Source organism: Lampris incognitus, chromosome 6 (assembly GCF_029633865.1).
Source record: "Lampris incognitus isolate fLamInc1 chromosome 6, fLamInc1.hap2, whole genome shotgun sequence".
Taxonomy (NCBI): domain Eukaryota; kingdom Metazoa; phylum Chordata; class Actinopteri; order Lampriformes; family Lampridae; genus Lampris; species Lampris incognitus.
Window position 1 is genome coordinate 20,380,505 of NC_079216.1, and position 20,223 is coordinate 20,400,727.

At 44.9% G+C, this 20,223-nt stretch overlaps 1 protein-coding gene across 2 annotated transcripts in view; it reads right to left on the minus strand.

The window, feature by feature from the left end:
* The window catches only part of LOC130114797 (guanine nucleotide-binding protein G(o) subunit alpha), a 206,161-nt gene extending 189,909 nt beyond the window's left edge, over positions 1–16,252 (minus strand). For both annotated transcript variants that reach the window (XM_056282720.1, XM_056282722.1), the window contains exons 1-2: positions 15,611–16,252; positions 15,011–15,053 (exon numbers count right to left, since the gene is read on the minus strand). In XM_056282720.1, coding sequence (XP_056138695.1) covers positions 15,011–15,053; positions 15,611–15,728 — 161 coding nt within the window. In that variant the 5' untranslated portion in view covers positions 15,729–16,252. The remainder of the gene's footprint in view (positions 1–15,010; positions 15,054–15,610) is intronic.
* Between the last annotated feature and the right edge of the window lie 3,971 nt (positions 16,253–20,223).

A 20,223-nucleotide genomic window follows, 5' to 3' on the forward strand; every position in this document is an offset into this window, starting at 1 on the left:
ATGTATCTATCTATCTATCTATCTATCTATCTATCTATCTATCTATCTATCTATCTATCTATCTATCTATCTATCTATCTATCTATCTATCTATCTATCTATCTATCTATCTATCTATCTATCTGTCTGTCTGTCTGTCTGTCTGTCTGTCTGTCTGTCTATCTCTCAGTGGTTTCTCCTCTCTTTTTATAATCCTGGAAAGAGGAGATGAAGACTTGAACATAGTAGAAAATAGAATCCGACAAAGGAGTATCTCGTTCCTCTTAACACTCCAGTCCCACTGCTTTAGACACCCCCCCCCCACCACCACTCACTTTCTTTAGGGTGACAAAGCTTCTCCCATGCCCTACACTCTTTGTCTGTCCTATAGCTCCAATGGCTTCTCCACTGCCCAATGCCTCTCTCCCCTCATCCCTCCATATGTACTCCCCTCCTCCCCCTACCTTCTCCTTCACATCTTTCCCCTTCATTCTGCTTTTCTAAAGCTCAAACTCCATTATCCACTGCTCTCGAGAAAGGACACATACACGAACACATACACTGTGGGAATGGCCTGTGGGAAGCAGTGCAGCCATGAGGGACGGACATTTGTTCTCCCTTCAGCCAGTTGTCTCTAATCATATCAGCGAGAGATGGCTGCTAACGCAATTACACAAACACACATACATACACATTAAAGGAAAGACAGCAAGTGAAAGAAGAGGAAGAGGAAGAGACATCTGAAAAAGAAAGAGAAAGACTGAGACCAAAGTGGGTGGTATCTATCCAATTATTTAATTTAATACAAATAGTTAGGTTTAGCTGTTTATGATATGTGATTAAGTTGAAAGTGCTTGTTTTTATCAGTTAACATTTTAAGTAGCCTACACAATTTGCTTTCCAAACAAGGTGCCTACAATTACAATGAGGCCATACACATTTTGTTTGGATTGCTTTCTGGGGAATCAGGATGTAGTTATTTTCAGTGACAGGCCTCTATCCATTTATCTACACAGGAAATGGAACCCCTAACCAGGGTAGCTGAGTTACACATAAGAACAAGTAAATTTATACATATCTGTATAAAATGTAGAGATGAAGGGGGAGGCCAGATACATGAACACATAAAAAGTAAGCTCTAGAGAGGTCATCATGCCAGCTGGGCATTAAGCGAACCTTCACACATGCCTAAACACACATAGTCTCCACAAACAGATGGTGTCCCACACACGTAGACACACACATATAGAGAGAAAGAGAGAGTGATACAGAGAACAAGAGACACAAACACACAAGAGTTATTGAGGGAGAATGAAAAAGAAAAAAAGAGAGGGCGAGAGTGCAAGAGAAGGTTAAGACTGTCGAGAGTTCAGCCCTTGGGGGCGCCCCGATTGCTCAGCTGGTAGAACACATACCGCAGAGGTTCAGGCCCTACTGTGACATCCCAAGCTTGAGTCTGGCTTGGGACCTTTGAAACATGCCATCTTTTTCTCTCTTTCCTGTCCTTTTAACATTGTCCTGTCAATAAAGGCTAAAATGGCAAAAAAAAAAAGAGTTTAGCCCAGGGCTTGGGTTAGCCCAGGACTACCTTAGCCTGTTTTCACACCAATGTGGGAACCCCAAATTTAGTTTTAGCTCAGGGATTAGCGCTTACATTTGCATTCCTAAACACTTGACTAAAATCTGTTGGACCAATTCAACACGTGACAGTTTAATACAATGTGGTGAGGCCACAAGTCCCTCAGCTGCTAAATAGTAGCTGCAAATTTCAGTGTCACATACAATGCATATAATGATGTCCCTGAGATCATCACTTGCATTATTTACTCTTTGTCTGCCCCCCCGACAGTCAATTCAATTCATCTGTCAGAGACCCCTCAATGGAATGAAATGTGTTCAATCAAGCAAAACAATTTTTTGCTTGCATTGTTCATTATAATAACTGAGTGAAAGCTGACAGAATCTTACAAAAATGTACAGGGATTATTTTATTATTCGTGGTAAAAGCTTATATTGTGGCGGACACTAGGGGCTATGCCTCTCACCCAGCAGGGCTGTGAGATGGGGGCGTGGTTTACGTTCCCGGGCTCTCTGGTGCAAGGTTGTTCCTGTTTCAGTTTGGTTTTGGAGCTGAGGAATAAAGTTCAAACTCGCCTTCGTCTCCTGTGTTTTTCCTCATCCTGCCACAATATCAATATATTTTTATATTCTTGCAGGCGCAGCTGAGGCAAGCTAGAAAAATTCTGTGTCACGTTGGTGTGGTGACCAAATGGGCTCAGTGAAATCTGCAATGGCGTTAAGCTGTAGGCTTTGCTTGGCTAGCTAGCATGTTTTAGAAGAAGTTAAAAGTATGGCAGCATTTCAAACATTTGAAGCACAACTCAAAGAAAGTTAAATGCAAAATTGTTGGCAAGGATTTGCTTATTATGGAGTGACATCTAACAGGGGCAAATCAACTGAAATTAGTAAATTGCATAGAATCTTAATTTAATGATACTATCTGGTTATACTGACTTTGCATGTAATGCAGATAATGTGTCCATTCACAAGGCTAATTTAAAAGAAAAATGGAAAGCATATATATGCTAGGCCTATCTGATGTACAGCGGTCAATATGGTAGTTTATTCTCATATCCAGTATTAAAGGAAATTTTGTCAATGGTTTTGTAATTGTGCAATCAGCACTGATGGGTGATGTAATTGACTGAAGCAATAAATCCCTCACTGTGTACTATATTGACAGAGAACTCAGTGTTCTCCTCTTCACAGAGCCTTTCTGATTATACCAGCATGCATCATGCGCAACCTTCTGTATCATCATTATCTGTAACATCCTCTGCACTGGGCTACTGTGCCTGGTTAGCACTGTTGCCTCACGGCAAGAAAGTCCTGGGTTCAAACCCCAGGCCGTCCCAGATCTTTTCAGTGTGGCGTTTGCATGTTCTCCCTGTGTCTGCGTGCATTTCCTCCGGGTGCTCCAGTTTCCTCCCACCATCAAAAAGACATGCATGTTAGGGTTAATACTCATGCCTGTGCCCCTGAGCAAGGCAATAGGAAGAAGAACTGGAGTTGGTCCCCAGGCACTGCAGCTGCCCACTGCTCTTCTGCTCTTATACAATAGGATGGGTTAAATGCAGAAGACAAATTTCATTGTAACCTGTACAATGACAAAAAATAAAGTGGCTTCTTCTTAATGTTGTGGGATGTAATTTCCACCACTGAAAACTTAGCTGAGTCGAGAGAATGAGGTTGTGCTTTTTGAACGGCATCTTCAGAATACATCAGCCATTACAAACCCAAGCCAAACTAGGCTGTGGGCCATCCATCAGCTGATGTCATGATACATCACTTGGCAGATGGAGAAAAACTGTTTCATTGCCACCCCAGAGATACAGAAACAATCAAGAAAAACTTCATGTGCCATCCCTGTCGCAGATGGACAGAGATAAGGTTTAGTTTTCCCTTTAACACATAGAACTCTAGATCTGAGACCCCAGCTCACAGAGCCAGAGAAACAACTGAGCACCGGTACACTGCTCATGTGGCAAACTAGCAGTATTTGCAGTGTTTGCAAATCTAAATGTTTTTTGACTTTGTCTTAATTTTGTCATAACTCTGTCCTAACTTAATGTGTCTTATATTAAGTGCTTATTTATTTGTTTGTTGTTAGATCACTGAAGAAATGGATATCTTGCTGGGGGCCTTCATCACCAACAAAAAAATAGTCTCAAGTATACACGGGAATTTCTCTTGAGGCTACAATGGAATTATCAAGTCTTGGCTTACTATATGGACTTTTTCCCACATGGTATATCTGCTTGCGATTAAGGGACCACTGGGAGAACTTTTAAGCCAAAAACCAGGGATACAACCACGGAAGAAATAATGAAAGGTTACATAGAAGTACAAGCAGCATTCACCAGCAGATCAGATGACGATGGATTAACTATGGACTATGGATTCCCCTACACTCTATGATCACAGAGAATGTTCAGTCATAAAGGAGTCAAATAGCCAAGTTTCAAGCTACTATCATATACCTATGCGAGTTCAGAGAACGGCATTGACTTAAACACGGGGGGAGGGGGTCTAGCAGACATGCAGACATAGAGCTGCTGTCTGTATCAGTAAGGCTCTTTTATCTCCTGATGAAATTCCCTCAGATATTTGTCTCAGTGGCAAAGGCTGAATTGGCTGCTGATACTATCTTTTAGGTGACACAGACAATGCAATCTGTCTCAACTTATTCCCTGAACATCATAATTGCTGCTAAGCTTTTATCAGTATGTTTTATGTACCAATGCCGTAACTTAGACTTGTGCTATGAGTCCATTAAAGGAGCTTCAAAAAGAGAAAAAGCACAGAGAAGGTCAAGGTATGAACTGAGGACAGTTCCCTTGCCCTACAAGGCTGTTTTGAGTACATGGACTAGTAATTGGTTCTTTTTTTATTGGACAGACAATGTAACTGAATTCAGTGATGTACAATACAGCTATGTTGCTTTTTGTAAAGACTCAATGATTCCTTTCATGGACGTAAAAGTCTTCCCAAATAATAAATTGTGGTTCTCTTCTTCTTCTTCTTCTTCATCTTTTGGCTTGTTCCCTGTTTTTCAGGGGTCACCACAGTGGATTTTATAGTTTTCATCAGTACCCTGTGATAGCACAGCACCAATGGTGGCCATTGTTAACGCGGGCCTTGACCGATCTTGTATGGTCTTGTCGATCTGCATACTGATTTGGCAAAGTTTTACGTTGGATGCCCTTCCTGACACAACCACTAACCCTATGGATGGGAGCACAAGTAAAGCACTGGATGCCATCCCAGTATTGATGGACTTGCGGCCATGTCTGTCGCCATTCTCTTTGGTTCTCTCATGAAGCAGAAAGCCTAATATGGCAAAGGAAAGCTGCTTTTTAATGAGGCGATGTAACCAAGGAGAGAAACATTAAAGAAATAAAAACCGAAATCAAGAAGGCAAAAATTAATTATAAAGATAGAAATGAAGTGGAGTTTAGAAATAACAACCTATAAGCTGTCAAAGAAGGTTATGACACAAATGACCTGGTGCCATGAGAGGGGGGAGAGTGCAAGTTTAATTCTTTTAGACCTAAATGCAGCTTTGGACACTGTAGATCATGCCATTTTAATTGACCGTCTTAAACCTGGGTTGGCATCAAGGACACTGCACTTAGTTGGCTTTATTCTTACCTTTTAGAAAGAACCAGTCACCATAGGTAACTACCCATCTTCTATCACTTGCATTACCTGTGGTGTACCGCAAGGTTCAATTTTAGGCATGATTTTATTTTCTATCTACATGCTTCCACTTGGCCAAATCATCTAATGTCACAATATCTCTATTTATTGCTACACAGATGGCACAAAGGAACACCTTCTCCTGAGGCCCGGTGACCCAAAAAGCCTAGCTGCCATCGCAGATTGTCTCAATAATGTCAACTGTTGGATGGCACAAAATTATCCTGCTGCTGTAAAGCTCCTTGAGGCACATTTGTAATTTGTGATATTGGGCTATACAAATAAAGTTGACTTGACTTGACTTGACTCAATAACTCAAAATCAGAAATCATATTGCTCAGTCCCCCAAACCATATAATCCTCACTGAGAGTGGCTTTGTTCCCTTGTCTGCTAATGTGAAGCCCGTTGCCAGAAATTTGGCATTTGGTTGGGCCTATTTGATTCAGATTTAAGATTTGAACTACAGATTAAAAAAAAATTGTCCAGTCCTGCTTCTTTCATATAAGAACTATCTCCAGAATTAAGCCAATGCATTACAATGGTGAGGACTTCAGGCGCATATGGCAGGGACTGCAAGCAATAACAGATTACAAACCCAAGCCAGATTACAACACCACTACTCCACTCCCAGATGACCTGAACAGGTTCTATGCCCACTTTGAGTGTAACTCAGGACCACCAGACAATACACAGAAACTTATTGGGCACTCACTCAACGAGGTAACACATCAAGTGACACAGACCGATGTAAGGTTTTTAAATCCGTCAGAGCACGCAAAGCTGCCAGCCCAGATGATATCCCATCTCGTGTCCTTAAGGCCTGCTCTAGTCAGTTATCAAATGATTAGACAAGACATTTTTACCCTGTCGTTGTCACTATGTGTGGTTCCTACATGCTTTAAGAAAACCCTTATTGTGCCTGTGTCCAAAAAAATCACCTGTGTCCTGTCTTAATAACTGCAGACCTGTTGCTTTGACCTCAGTAATAATGAAATTCTTTGAAAAATCTTGACATTCCAACCAATCTTGATCTGCCACAGTTTGCTTATCAGTCAAATAAATCTGTGGAAGATGCTGTGTCACTGGATCTGCATACTGTGAAAAACACCTTGAAGGAAAAAAACACCTATGTCAGAATGTTGTTTATTGACTATAGCTCTGCATTTCATACCACTGTACCAACTAAACTGAATTTAGGGACCTTGGTCTTTGTAAATCAATCTGTAAGTGGTTATATAACTTCAGACAGTGAGAGCAGGTACCAGCTCCTCATCTACCATAGTTCTCAGCACAGCAGCGCCGCAGGGTTGTTGCCTTCATCCCTTACTCTACAGTCTTTTCACACATGACTTTGTTGCAACAGCATAGTGAAATTCGCAGACGACACCACAGTAATTGAACTGATAAATGACAACAATGAAGATGCCTATAGGAAGGAGGTGAGGGACCTATCCATATGGTGTCAAGATGACAACCTCTCCATAAATGTTGAAAAAATAAAGTAGATAATTGTTGATTTTAGGAAGTCCAAAATGTTTCAGACACCAGTTTACATCAACGATGTCCCTGTTGAAATTGTTAAGAACTTCAGATTTTTGGGCATTCAGATCTCAGACTCCCTCTCCGGGTCTCTAAATTACAGTTGTGTCATTAAAAAGGCACAACAGAGACTGCCTTCTGAGATGTCTCAAAAAATTCATAATGTCCACAAAAACCCTGGTCAATTTCTATCAGACTACCATAGAGAGCATCTTTACTGGAAGTACACTGGTATGGTCTGGCAACCTGACTGAACAGGACCACAAACAACTGAGAAGGATAGTCAAAATGGCTTCAGACATCATAGGAGCAGCCCTGCCACAGCTTCAGGAAATGTACACCACCTGTTGCAGAAGGAAGGCTCTAAGTATGATGGAGGACACCAGCCACCTAGCACATGGTCTGTTCTCCTGCTTCCCTCAGGACAACGCTTACAGAGCATCAAAGCTCCGACCAGCCGCCTCAGAGACAGGTTTTACCCCCAGGCAGTCCGAATAATGAACAGCAGGCACCTTACATAACTTCAGTGATTTATTATTTTGTGAGATTTCTGATTTCTTATTTACTGTTTTTGTTATTATTTATTATTTCCTTATATATAGTTTTTAAGGACTGAGAGAGTCAGGGCATATGCTTTTCATTGCATTGAAGGTACATGGTATGCTTTTTATATGTACATGACAATTAAGTGAAACTTGAACTTGATGCCCTCACTTATCTGGAAAAAGTCATCCACACTCTTAATTTTTGCTGGACTTGAGTACTGTAACTCCCTCTTTTCTAGTTTAAACCAAAAGTAATTCTCTCACCTCCAGTTAGATCAGAATGCAGCAGCTAGGCTTCTTGCTTGTTTTAATGGACGACATTATATCAACCCAATCCCAGACTCTCTCCACTGGCTCCCTGTTTGATTTAGAATTGATTTTGAGATTTTACTGATCACTTTTAAAGCACGTCGGGGCCTAGCCCCAAGCTAAATAATAGAAATGTTGACCCAATATGAGGAAATTTGCAGCCTTAGGTCCTTGGGTAAGGTCCTTCTAGCCATTCCAAAGTCGAGGCTTAAATCTAAAGGTGACTGTGTTTTTGCCATCAGGGCCCCTCAGCTTTGGAATGACCTGCCTGAGGATATAAGAGGATATGTCTGAGGACTTCCAGAGTCAGGGACTTCATTCATATTTCTTAAAACATATTTTTATAGACTTGATTTTATGTGATGTCATCGCTTTATTGCTTCTGTTCTTGTAATTGTATTTATTTATATTTACATTTTATTGTTTTTTACTGTCTTTTTATCTCTTACTGTTGTTATCGTCCAACATCCTTGTTTTGTTTTCAACATCCTTTCTATCTATTTTTTTTACATCTTTGTCTTCTTGTTTTATCTTGACTTTACCTTGATTTTGTCTTAATTTTGATTGGCTTTCTATTGTTATATTGCTTTCTGAGTATTCTGCTTTTGCTGTGTCTGTCAAAGCCCTATGTAAACTCTGTTTTTAAAGGTGCTATATAAATAAAGTTTATTATTCTTATAAAGTGAAGAAGGGAGTAAATCTTAAGGGCTTTGATTGTAATAAACTAGCTGACAGTTAAAATGATTTCTATTTGAGGTTTGGTTTGAAACACATGATTCCACAGAAGAGCAAGACTAAGTCTAGTCAAACAATAACCATTAATGTTGACACAGTCGTGCAGCTGTTAAAGCACACTGATTGCAGAAAGAGCCCAGATCCTGATGAAGGATAAGGATAAGGATAAGGATACTTTTATTGTCATTCCAGAACATGTTTACATTCCAGAACAAGTCGACATTCTTTCCCAAACGATAGTTAGATTTGTTTACATTCACTGTAGATGTACGATAAACATAAACAAATATACTTTCTGACGTAAGTACTGCAAGACACAACACACACACACTGATGGATTATTTGAAAAATTATAGAGCAACTTCACAAAAATCAAGCACTATTATGGGCTCTTTAAAGTCAGGGTAACAATCTGTGAGGGTGGTCATCCTCTCCCGCATGCTATCTAGTGAACTCCATGGAAGTCAGGACAACCACGGTCACAATTTTTGATAGTCCCAGGTTTTGGTGTAACACCTGCAACATTTTAAGTTACTGGATAATTTAGAAATTTACTGAACATCCACATGTATTACAATGCTCAGAACAATAAAAGTCACAGACAGGTTGATTTTGGTAATTCATCTAAATACAAAATTATCATGTAAAGCTGTAATAAAATAAATTGGATGGAATGTGAAGTTTTACTGAAAAACAAAACATTAAAGCCTATGTTGCTACCAAGCATTATTTATGAATGAATGTAAATCAGAAAGGAGAAATTAACAATCAATGAAAAGTCAGTCATTTCTCCTGACCAATTTGACCAGTATCAGTTTTATTTATCAGCTTTTGTTTTCATTAGCCATGGACATGACATGACATGTTTCCCCCAGCGCTTTATAGTTAAGGTGAACTACCTTATGTAGAATCCCCCACCCTCGACAAGAGATTCCCCGAAAATGTGCTTTTTTTATTATACAGCTTGGGTTTTACTTGGACCCATCTTTCATCAGAATTTCAAAGCTGGATAAAGCAAGTGAAATGACATACAAACAAATGGCACGGTGAAAAAGCATTCCCCAATCAAAATGTATTACTACCCAAATATAAAACAGTGAAAGAATATTACAGCAGACACCTCAAAGGTTGTCCTCTAAAGCTGGGCCAACACTGTACAAGTTAAGCCTGGATTTACGCCTCACCGGCTGTCGTTTGACGTGCAGTTTGGGGGGGTCGCAACACCCGATTAATTGCCTGAACGATCAACAATCTGGCTGTCGGACAACAGGATGTAGTATTTCTGTTATGTCAAAAATGTTGGTCGCCTGTCTAGCAGTTTGAAGGTATCACGATCCGATTTCCCACAATTCAGAGCGAAGCTACCTGAGTGCTCCTGCGCGAGTCAACAATAGAAAATGGCGCAGACAAGGGAGCGCGTGCAGTGGACAATGTATGGAGACCAGCTGGATCGAGCTCTGACAGCAATAGCCTATTAGCATAAGTAGGGTTTTTGCCATTGTGATCAAATCCGATCTTGTAAGCCTACATAGACTTTCTCCTAGCCTTCTTCGCAAAAATGTCTTAAAATGTAAAATAAAAGTTAAAAATAATGTAACGTGCATAGATAAGCAGACACGTTAGCCCTTGGCAAATGGGCCTGACCCTTTAGTCGAGTGGTTAGCGATGTCGCCCGCGGTGCGAGAGATACGGTTTCGCGTCCCGGCTGCGGCGGTTCCTGCGGTTGCCCCCCGAATTTGGTGTGTGTGTGTGTGTGTGTGTGTGTGTGTGTGTGTGTGTGTGTGTGTGTGTGTGTGTGTGTGTGTGAGTGTGATGGCGGCCTGTCCAGGGTGTCTCCCCGCCTGCCGCCCAGTGACTGCTAGGATAAGTTCCAGCGACCCTGAGTGCAGGATAAGCGTTTCGGATAATGGATGACATGCACATAATTGTCGACATACTTTCAGCAAACGGGTGAAAAGTTTCAAGTTGTACATATCAAGTTACGTCCACAATTATGAGGATGACTCATCCTCATAATTGTGGACGTAACTTGAAAGTTTGTCGACAATTCTGTGCATGTTGTTGACATTTATCCATGGTAAATCTTGCAGGCATCATGAAAAATCTGCCACTGTCAATAGCGCATGCCAACAAACAGGAAACTGGTATGACTGCTGCAGTAGAAACCGGAAGTCAGTGGACTACAGTTATGCAGTGGATTGCTTTAACGTTTATTGTCGTTTTCGAGTCATTGTTGGCGGGCCAGTCAGCACATAATGTAACGACACTAACACATGTTAACACTTGACAGATGTTTGACCAAAGATGACTCATGAAAAAGAGAGTGAAAGTAACAGAGGCTGCACACTACCCCCCCCCCCCCCAATAAAGGGAAATGGTCACTCACTTGAGCTGGAAAATTTTAACTTGAGCAAAAAATTTGCATTTAACAAACAAATCAGCATTGCTCCCTCTTGAAGTTGAGTGGAGGCCAAGTCAAATCAAGTCAATTTTATGTGTATAGCCCAATATCACAAATTACAAATTTGCTTGTCACACTATTCTGTCCATTGACTTTTCATTTATTTGCACCACTTTCCCTTTTACACTAGCCATTCAGGCCCCATCTTTTCATTAAGTCCTGGGGCTAACCCTATTAAGTCAGGGCTAATCCTATTAGGTCAGGGCTAACCCTGGTAGGTTAGGGTTAACCCTATTAAGTCAGGGCTAATCCTATTAAGTCAGGGCTAACCCTGTTAGGTCAGGGTTAACCCTATTAGGTCAGGGCTAACCTTGTTAGGTCAGGGTTAACTGTACTCCAGAGCAGGGCTAAAGTTGGTGCTAGCCACATTCAAAACATGGTAGTGTGATCATTCCCTGAGCCCTGAGCCGAGGGTTGAAACCCTGAGCCCTAAGTGTCTAGGATGCCTGAGAGCATGTGAGGCGCCCAGACAGTGAGCAAGGCAGAGGTGAGATATGTTATTTACAAATGGGTGGCCCTAATATCCTGTACAAAAAGAGACTATAGTATAACCATGAAAAATTGCCTAAGTATTCTTGTGGCTTTTTGTCACATTACTATACAAACACAATAGCCAATAGAATTTCCTTTTTTTCCCAATCACATTATGATACAAACACTAAAATCATACTAAAATTAGAAAATCATACTAAAATCATAGTCCTGACTATAGCCAGTAATATGATTTTAGTATGATTTTCTATTGCATTTCCTGTTTTTTCCCCATCACATTACTACATAAATACTAAAGTATTTCTATAATGTAGAAAGAGCTCCGATAATACTACTACAGTATATCTGTGGTAAGTGGCTATAATACTATTGTACTTCCTATTCTCTATAGTTTTACTGTAGTCCATTTTCATATGGATCACACTCACATGCAGTGTGTAGACATGAACACACCACACTTTGGACATATTACCACGATTTCACACACACACACACACACACACACACACACACACACACACACACACACACACACACACACACACACACACACACACACACACACACAAACACACACACACACACACACACACATGCTGAGTAAGCAGTGCACCTGTACTATATGTAATATAAACAGATATTATCAATACCTCATCATTAATAAGTCCGATTTTTAAATCAGATATTACATCATATGTGTATGTTGGTGCGTATATCTCATTGTGTGTGTGTGTGTGTGTGTTTTTTTTTCAGTGTTTTAAAGAGTAGGGTATTGTCCAGCAGACATAGCATTTGAACACATTTACTATCCATTACCTCTTCAAAGCACTTCTGCACGAAAAGTTACAAAACAGAACACAGAAAAAAAACGAAAAATAATGAAAACTATTACAAGAGCAGTCATTTCGGTGGACACGATTCTAGTATTTTTCCACTGTAAAATAGAGGATGGCAGAAATCACTACAGACATCACACACACACGGGGGGGGGGCAGAGAGAGAGAGACACACAGAGAGAGACAGAGGGAGAGCGAGCGCGAGACAGAATGAGAGAGAGTGAGAGAGAGAGAGAGGGGAGAGCGAGAGACAGAGAGACAGAATGACAGAGAGAGAGGGGGAGAGAGAGTGGGGAGAGCGAAAGACAGAGAACGAGAGAGGGAGAGAGAGCAAGAGACAGAGAGACAGAGAACGAGAGAGGGAGAGAGAGAGGGGAGAGCGAGAGACAGAGAGAGAGGGAGAGAGAGAACGAGAGCGAACACAAGAGACAGAGAACGAGAGCGAGAGAGAGAGAGAGCGAGAGAGAGAGAGAGAGAGAGAGAGAGAGAGAGAGAGAGAGAGAGAGAGAGAGAGAGAGAGAGAGAGAGAGAGAGAGAGAGAGAGGGGTTCGTTTCCTGAACACGCCCTAGATGCTCAGAACGCTGGGGAGGAAAATGCGGTAAAGGCTTTCAGCTCCTCTCCTCCCTGCTGTCGGATGGAGAGAAGCAGAGATGCTGAACAGTTATGAGCAGGCTGTTCATGGGGCGCTGCCCCGCCACCTGCTACACCCCAAGTGTGCAGAAGCAACAGCAGAGACTCGCTGTAGCACAGCAACATCGATAAACATCTGGTAGCAGTCAGAACCGTGTGCCAGCGGGCCAGTTAAACCCGACCAGTCCTGCTAGGAGGAGGATGTCAGCCATCGCACAGATGAGGAACTGGCTGGTATGCAGCCTCTCACTGCACCGCGTTCATTTTACACTGTAAACATGACCAGGAGGATGTCTTTATACAACAACTTTGCTACAGTAGAATCCAATTAACGACAAGTAAATAAACAGCTACTGACATTATGCCCACGGTTCTATGGCATGGCATCAAATCACTTCTGTTCACACACATCAAGAGTCACCAAGCCAAGACGGGTTGGCAGGGTCCGCTCATCACAGCTTACAGGATGTAATGAATAACCATGGCTTTTTCAAGCCATTACATGGCAGCAGTGTGCTGCAGTTGTAATCAATCAATCTTTTCCAATAGCAGTGACAGCTGGAGGCTGAGCTGCCGGCAGGAGCGGGTGGTGGCTCAGCTGGGAACACTGACAAATGGGGAGCAGGGCTCCGTCAGCAGGGAGACTGGCCGTGGTGTGGACATGCTGACGTGACCCCCACAGAAACACACACACACATATACATGTATACAACCGGCCTACAATAACATGTAGCATATGGTCCTGATGCTGAATTGAATCACAGGCAATACCTAAAGATGCTCTACGACAACCGATAACACATCACATCCAACATCCACAAACACCATGTTCAGTAGCTTACATAGGGCAGCCGTGATGTGATGAGTTGACTGTTAACAGCTGAAATATGCTAATCTGGTACAACCGAATGATGTCACATGTCACTACGACAACCAGAGCCTATTGTCACCAAAACACGCCTGCTTTCCGTAAAATGACACAGGGGGGCTGGAGGGAGACCACATGGCACATGTTCATACAACCACACGGGCACACGGTGGACAAATGAGACGGCTGAGAGGACGAGAAAGACACCCGGATAATTTATGGGGAATAATTGGTGGAATGGGCCTTTGATGTGCAAACATTTTCCCGTGTGTATTTTAGGACTGTGTTAAATAGCCTACGCATTGTCTCACACCACCACCACCATGCCACAGAATACAGCTACAGGACACGGTGAAGAGGAGGAGGAGGGCGGGGATGGGGATGGGGGGATCCTCTACATACAGGCTGGATGCGCTGTTACCATACCACCATACCGTACCACCATAAATATTTCCATTTAGACAGACAGACAGACAGACAGACAGCTAGATAGATAGATAGATAGATAGATAGATAGATAGATAGATAGATAGATAGATAGATAGATAGATAGATAGATAGATAGATAGATAGATAGATAGATAGATAGATAGATAGATAGATAGATAGATAGATACATACATACATACATACATACATACATACATACATACATACATACATACATACATACATACATACATACATATATACATGCATAAAGAGTGAGAGAGAAATTCCAGCATTTCATGAAAGTACAGTGTGTAATTGGTCATCGACAGAGTCCTTCAGTCAAGTAGCCATCAGCCATTTGTTGCATTTTTTGTGGATAGATAGATAGATAGATAGATAGATAGATAGATAGATAGATAGATAGATAGATAGATAGATAGATAGATAGATAGATAGATAGATAGATAGATAGATAGATAGATAGATAGATAGATAGATAGTTCGTCAGCATCACAACATCAACAACACATTTCACATTCTCCAGCTCCTGGTGGGGAGGTACATAAGAAGGCAACATCTACACCGGACAGCTGGCCAACAGGCCTCTGCTCCACATACACTGCACGGTAGGCCATCACTCCAGCACTCCAGCACTCCCTCTCTCCATCACTCCCTCAAGAGAGGAGAGTGATGGAGCAATCAAGAGAGGGGGAGTACACTTTTTTCTACAGTGTAAGTGAGCCTTTATTTCTTTATGTGCACCACGCACACACACACACACACACACACACACACACACAAACACACACACACACACACACACACACACACACACACACACACACACACACACACACACACACACACACACACACACACACACATCATAGAGGATTATTAGACCGTGACCATAAGACACTTACTTCATCTGTTTGACGATGGTGCTTTTCCCTGACTCCCCGGCCCCTAAAGGAAAAGACAACAACACACAATGTAAACAGCACACACACACACACACACACACACACACACACACACACACACACACACACACACACACACACACACACACACACACACCGAGGGAGAGAGAGAGCCAGAGAGAGGGAGGTCACTTGAAAACGTAAGTGAATGAGGCCTGAAGCATGTGGAGATGGAGAAAGTACCCACCCATCCCTCCCTCCCTCCCTCCCTCCCTCCCTCCCTCCACCGCTATATAACTTCAGCTGTTAAATAAAACCATCAGCGAGGCAAACGAGGGCTGGTGGTTCGTATATTGTGGGCTTTTTTTCAACCAAAAATAAAAATGAAAGAAAATCAAGAGTACATGTCGACTTATAGGGCAATCTTTCATGTTCTACTCTCGTGTTCTCCCACTTCTGTCTAGCACCAGCCGGTAGGCATCGTCTTCACTACCTTATATGAGCAAAACTGTAAAACCGGCCACCTCACGGGCGTTGGGACTGGTTCGTGTATGTTGCGGTGTGTCGGCCGACGTGCTGTAGACTGGCCTGCTTTCTTACCAAGCAGCAGTAGTTTGACGTCCTTGGCCGCAGTGAGACCATCTTCCTTCAGGTTTTTCTCGATGGCTTTGCTCCGGTCCAGAGCCGCCCTCTCCTCTGCGCTCAGGGTACATCCCATGGTTAGCGAACACAGCTTGGTAGCGTTACCGTTTCCGGGATCCAAAAAAAAAAGAAGAAAAAAAAAGAAACGTAGAATCACAGGGAGTTGTGTGCGGAAACACAGAATGGCCAAGATGCTTGTTTTCTCTGACACCCTTTCCGCAGTTAGATCCCTTTCGATCCCTGTATTCCTGTATTTATCTGGCTCTCACGGCGGCTCGCTCCCTCTGGCTCAAATCAAACCGGGATGTGGCACTGCTACAGCGTTAAAACCAACCAAAACCATAGGCTGTGGTCTCGGCGTCCGTCTGTCCGGTAAATCACGGTCCCTGAGGGTCCTCGCTTGTCGGCTGTCTTGCTACGTTACTGGGCGGCGGCGGCAGAGGCAGCGTTGAGCAGCGCTAGCATCGCTCGGTGGAAGCACAGCTCTCGCTTACAATGGACTTTAGTCCGGGGCGGCGGGGATACGACAGCGCCTCAGCTCCCGGTTGCCTGGATAGGGCTCGCGAGCTCGCTCACACGTCAATGACGTCAGAACGGGAGAGCAGATCACTGCAAGCGTTGCAAACCCGAGAGTGAGAGGCTGAGAGGGAGAGAGGGAGAGAGGGAGAGAGAGAGGAGGAGGGAGGGAGAGAGAGAGCACCAGTTTGTCCAGTAGCGTAGTCTGGTGGTGTACCGTTATAAATAGTACCGTTATTTCCCAGCAAACCTCAAACATGCAGTACAGCCTTCAGCATCAGATGTTTAAAGTAGTCTTTTGTACTTGCTCCTGCAGACACTCTTTTTTTGTCTTTTTTTTGACAGGTGGGCTACAGTTCATAAAAGTTAACCAATAGAAATACAGATCTTCATTGTTTGGTTGGCTGGTATTGCTTTAGTATTTTTTATTTCATTCATTTATTTATTTATTTATATTGAGGCATAGGCGGCCTGAACAGTGCACCTGAGCCATGCTCTACATCTGCAGGGGGGCCAGAATTCCTAGCAGCTCTCCTGGGCGGAGCCCATATTTAGATGGATGGTTAGGACACGTCACCGCCAAACCATATTATTTCTGCAATGCCAAATACAGTTTGTCACATGGCATGCTATTTCAATTACCACGATTTTCACGGTTGTGAACATACAGTATGTATACTACAGTATATAAAAATAACAAACAATAGCTATACTACCTGTAAAGCCTTTGTGCAGACAGACTATCACCTTTACCCCTGCACTCAAGTTTATATGTGAAAATCACAGCGGCATTGACCCTTTGAACACAATGCTACAAAATCAAGTTATTGTAGTGGTTATGGGGATACATAATTCCCCTTATTGAGCTAGTAGGAACGTTAGTTTACAGCTGCTGTTTTCTCGGTTCGGGTTTACAGTAGTACACTTCCGCTGCGCGGGTGTTTTGTTGTTGTAATGGTGGAAGGAATAAATGGTGCACGTTGTGTAGCCGAAAGAGAAAGTTGTCACGACTCCTGCTTGAGCTCCTCTACACTGGTGACCCCGACGTTTGTCTCTTGGTAGTTATCAGAGACAATCTTTCGAACGAACATGGTTGACGAAATCAACGCGGTTTCTCTCAAATTGCCAGAGTTCTGGGAGTCATCGGCAACGACATGGTTCGCCCAGGCGGAAGCGCAGTTTGCTATCCGCAAAATAACGGACGATGCTACTAAATACTACTACGTGGTATCGGCGCTCGGGTGTTCGACTGCAACTAGAGTGGTGAGTCTCGTTACAAATCTTCTGGCGGTAGACAAATACAAGGGGCTCAAAGACCACCTCTTGAAGATTTTTGAACTTTCCGACGCCGAGAGGGCCCACCGTCTCTTTTCTCTGCAAGGCTTGGGTGACAGCAAGCCATCCGAGCTCATGGACACAATGCTGAATCTGCTGGGACCGGCGCACACACCTGATTTCCTCTTTGTCCAACTGTTTCTGCGACAACTGCCTGCTCAGGTGCGGACCGCTTTGGCTAACACCAGCATTACCGATTGCCGCAAGCTAGCTGAAGAAGCTGACAAATTCTTCCTGGCCAGCCAACAGCAGCACTGCGCGTCCGCGCTCACCCCTGCCCACCCCCACACGCCACCACCTGGTGACTCAATGGTGACCTCACTCAGCCCACATTCTCGTCATCTACGACCAAACATGGGGTTGAGCACCACATCGTCACCACCGGCCCGCCGGTGCACGCCCGAGCTCGGCGCCTCGACCCTACCAAGCTCTCTGTCGCCAAGGCGGAGTTTGAGAACATGGAGCACCTCGGCATCATCCATCGCTCCAGCAGCCCGTGGGCTTCACCCCTCCACATAGTGCCTAAGCCTGGCGGTGGGTGGCGTCCATGTGGTGACTACCGTCGGCTCAATGACGCAACAACACCGGACCGCTACCCGGTCCCTCACATCCAAGATTCCTCCGCCCACCTGGCTGAGAAAGTGATCTTTTCCAAGGTGGACCTCGTCCGTGGATACCACCAGGTGCCACCTGATTTCCTCTTTGTCCAACTGTTTCTGCGACAACTGCCTGCTCAGGTGCGGACCGCTTTACCACCAGGTGCCCGTTCATCCCGCTGATGTCCCCAAAACGGCTGTGACCACTCCATTCGGACTGTTCGACTTCCTGCGCATGCCGTTCGGGCTTAAGAATGCCGCGCAGTCCTTCCAACGCCTCATGGACTCAGTGTTGCGGGACCTGCCTTTCCTCTTTGTGTACCTGGATGACATCCTGGTCGCTAGCACCTCCGTGTCCGAGCACTTGTCCCACCTCAGAGCCCTTTTCGAGAGACTCAGCCTGCACGGGTTGATAGTTAACCCGGCCAAATGCCAGTTTTGTCTAAGCACCATCGACTTCCTGGGCCACCGGGTCACCAAGGACGGGGCGGCCCCCCTTCCATCTAAGGTGGAGGGCTGCAGTTGGAGGATGTGGCTTTCGACGACGCCGGCGCCACGCTCCTGTGCGACGTCTCTACGGGTCAGCCCCGACCAGTCGTTCCGACTGCTTGGAGGCGACGGGTCTTCGACGCAGTCCATGAGCTGTCTCACCCTGGCAGAAAGCCTTCACAGAGGTTGGTGGCGGCAAAGTTTGTCTGGCATGGACTCAAAAAGGATGTGAGGGACCTGGCTGACACCTGTGTGGAGTGCCAACGCTCCAAAGTGCTCTGGCACGTCAAAGTGCCCCTGATACCTTTCATGGTACCTGAGAGGAGGTTCGACCACGTGAATGTGGACCTGGTAGGCCCCCTACCCCCCTCCCGTGGTTTCACCTACCTGCTCACCATGGTCGACAGGACCACGCGATGGCCAGAGGCCGTCCCGCTTTCGTCCACGACAGCGCCTGAAGTTGCCCGAGTGTTCATCGGAACCTGGGTCGCCCGCTTTGGCACCCCATCTGACCTCTCCTCGGACAGAGGAGAGGTCACTGCAGGTTTCACGTCAGCGCTCTGGGAGGAGATCGCCGCGGGTTTAGGGGTGAGGCTCCATCGCACCACAGCGTATCACCCTCAGGCGAATGGATTGGTCGAGAGGTTCCATCGCTCGATGAAGGCCACATTGCGGGCTACCCTCAAGGACGACCGCTGGGTCGACAAACTGCCTTGGGTCATGCTTGGGCTCAGGACGGCCCCCAAGGAGGACCTCCAGTCCTCATCCGCCGAACTGGTCTACGGACAGCCACTTCGGGTCCCGGGGGATTTCCTTCCCACCGCCACAGCTCTCTGGTCCTCCAGCTGCCAACGGACTGCGCTGCAGGAGGAAGCCAGGGCTTTTACACTGGTCCCCACTTCTCAGCATGGCGGCTCTCAGTCCTATGTCCCCACGGAGCTGCAGTCGGCGAAGTATGTTTTCATCCGTCACGACGCGCACCGCGGTCCCCTGCAGCCACCCTACGACAGCCCATTTCGGGTACGGGACACTGGAGATAAGCACTTTGTGGTGGAGGTTGGCAGCAGGCTGGAGCGGGTTTCTGTGGACTGCCTCAAGCCTGCTCACCTGGACTTAGACCGCCCTGTTGGTCTTGCCCTGCCCCCACGGCGGGGGCGCCCCCCGGCTCTGCCCCCCTCCCCCGGTGAGCCGCCCCCTGCTTCCCCAGCCCCTCCCTTTCCCCGGTCCAGCTGTGAGGACTCTGCTGCTTTGCCTGCGGTTAACCAGCCCCCAGCTCCTGTTCAGCGGAGCCGTTGGGGCAGAGAGATCCGCCCCCTCGCCACACTGACTTTTCGTATTAAGGCGAATTCTGGTGGGACGTGTGTAGTGGTTATGGGGATACATAATTCCCCTTATTGAGCTGGTAGGAACGTTAGTTTACAGCTGCTGATTTCTCGGTTTGGGTTTACAGTGACACACTTCCGCTGCGCGGGTTTTTTGTTGTTGTTGTAATGGTGGAAGGAATAAATGGTGACGTTGTGTAGCCGAAAGAGAAAGTTGTCACGACTCCTGCTTGAGCTCCTCTACATTATGTCAAATAAATAAAGACACAAAGAAGTGCTGACATCTTGGGGGGGGGGGTACCCATATACATCA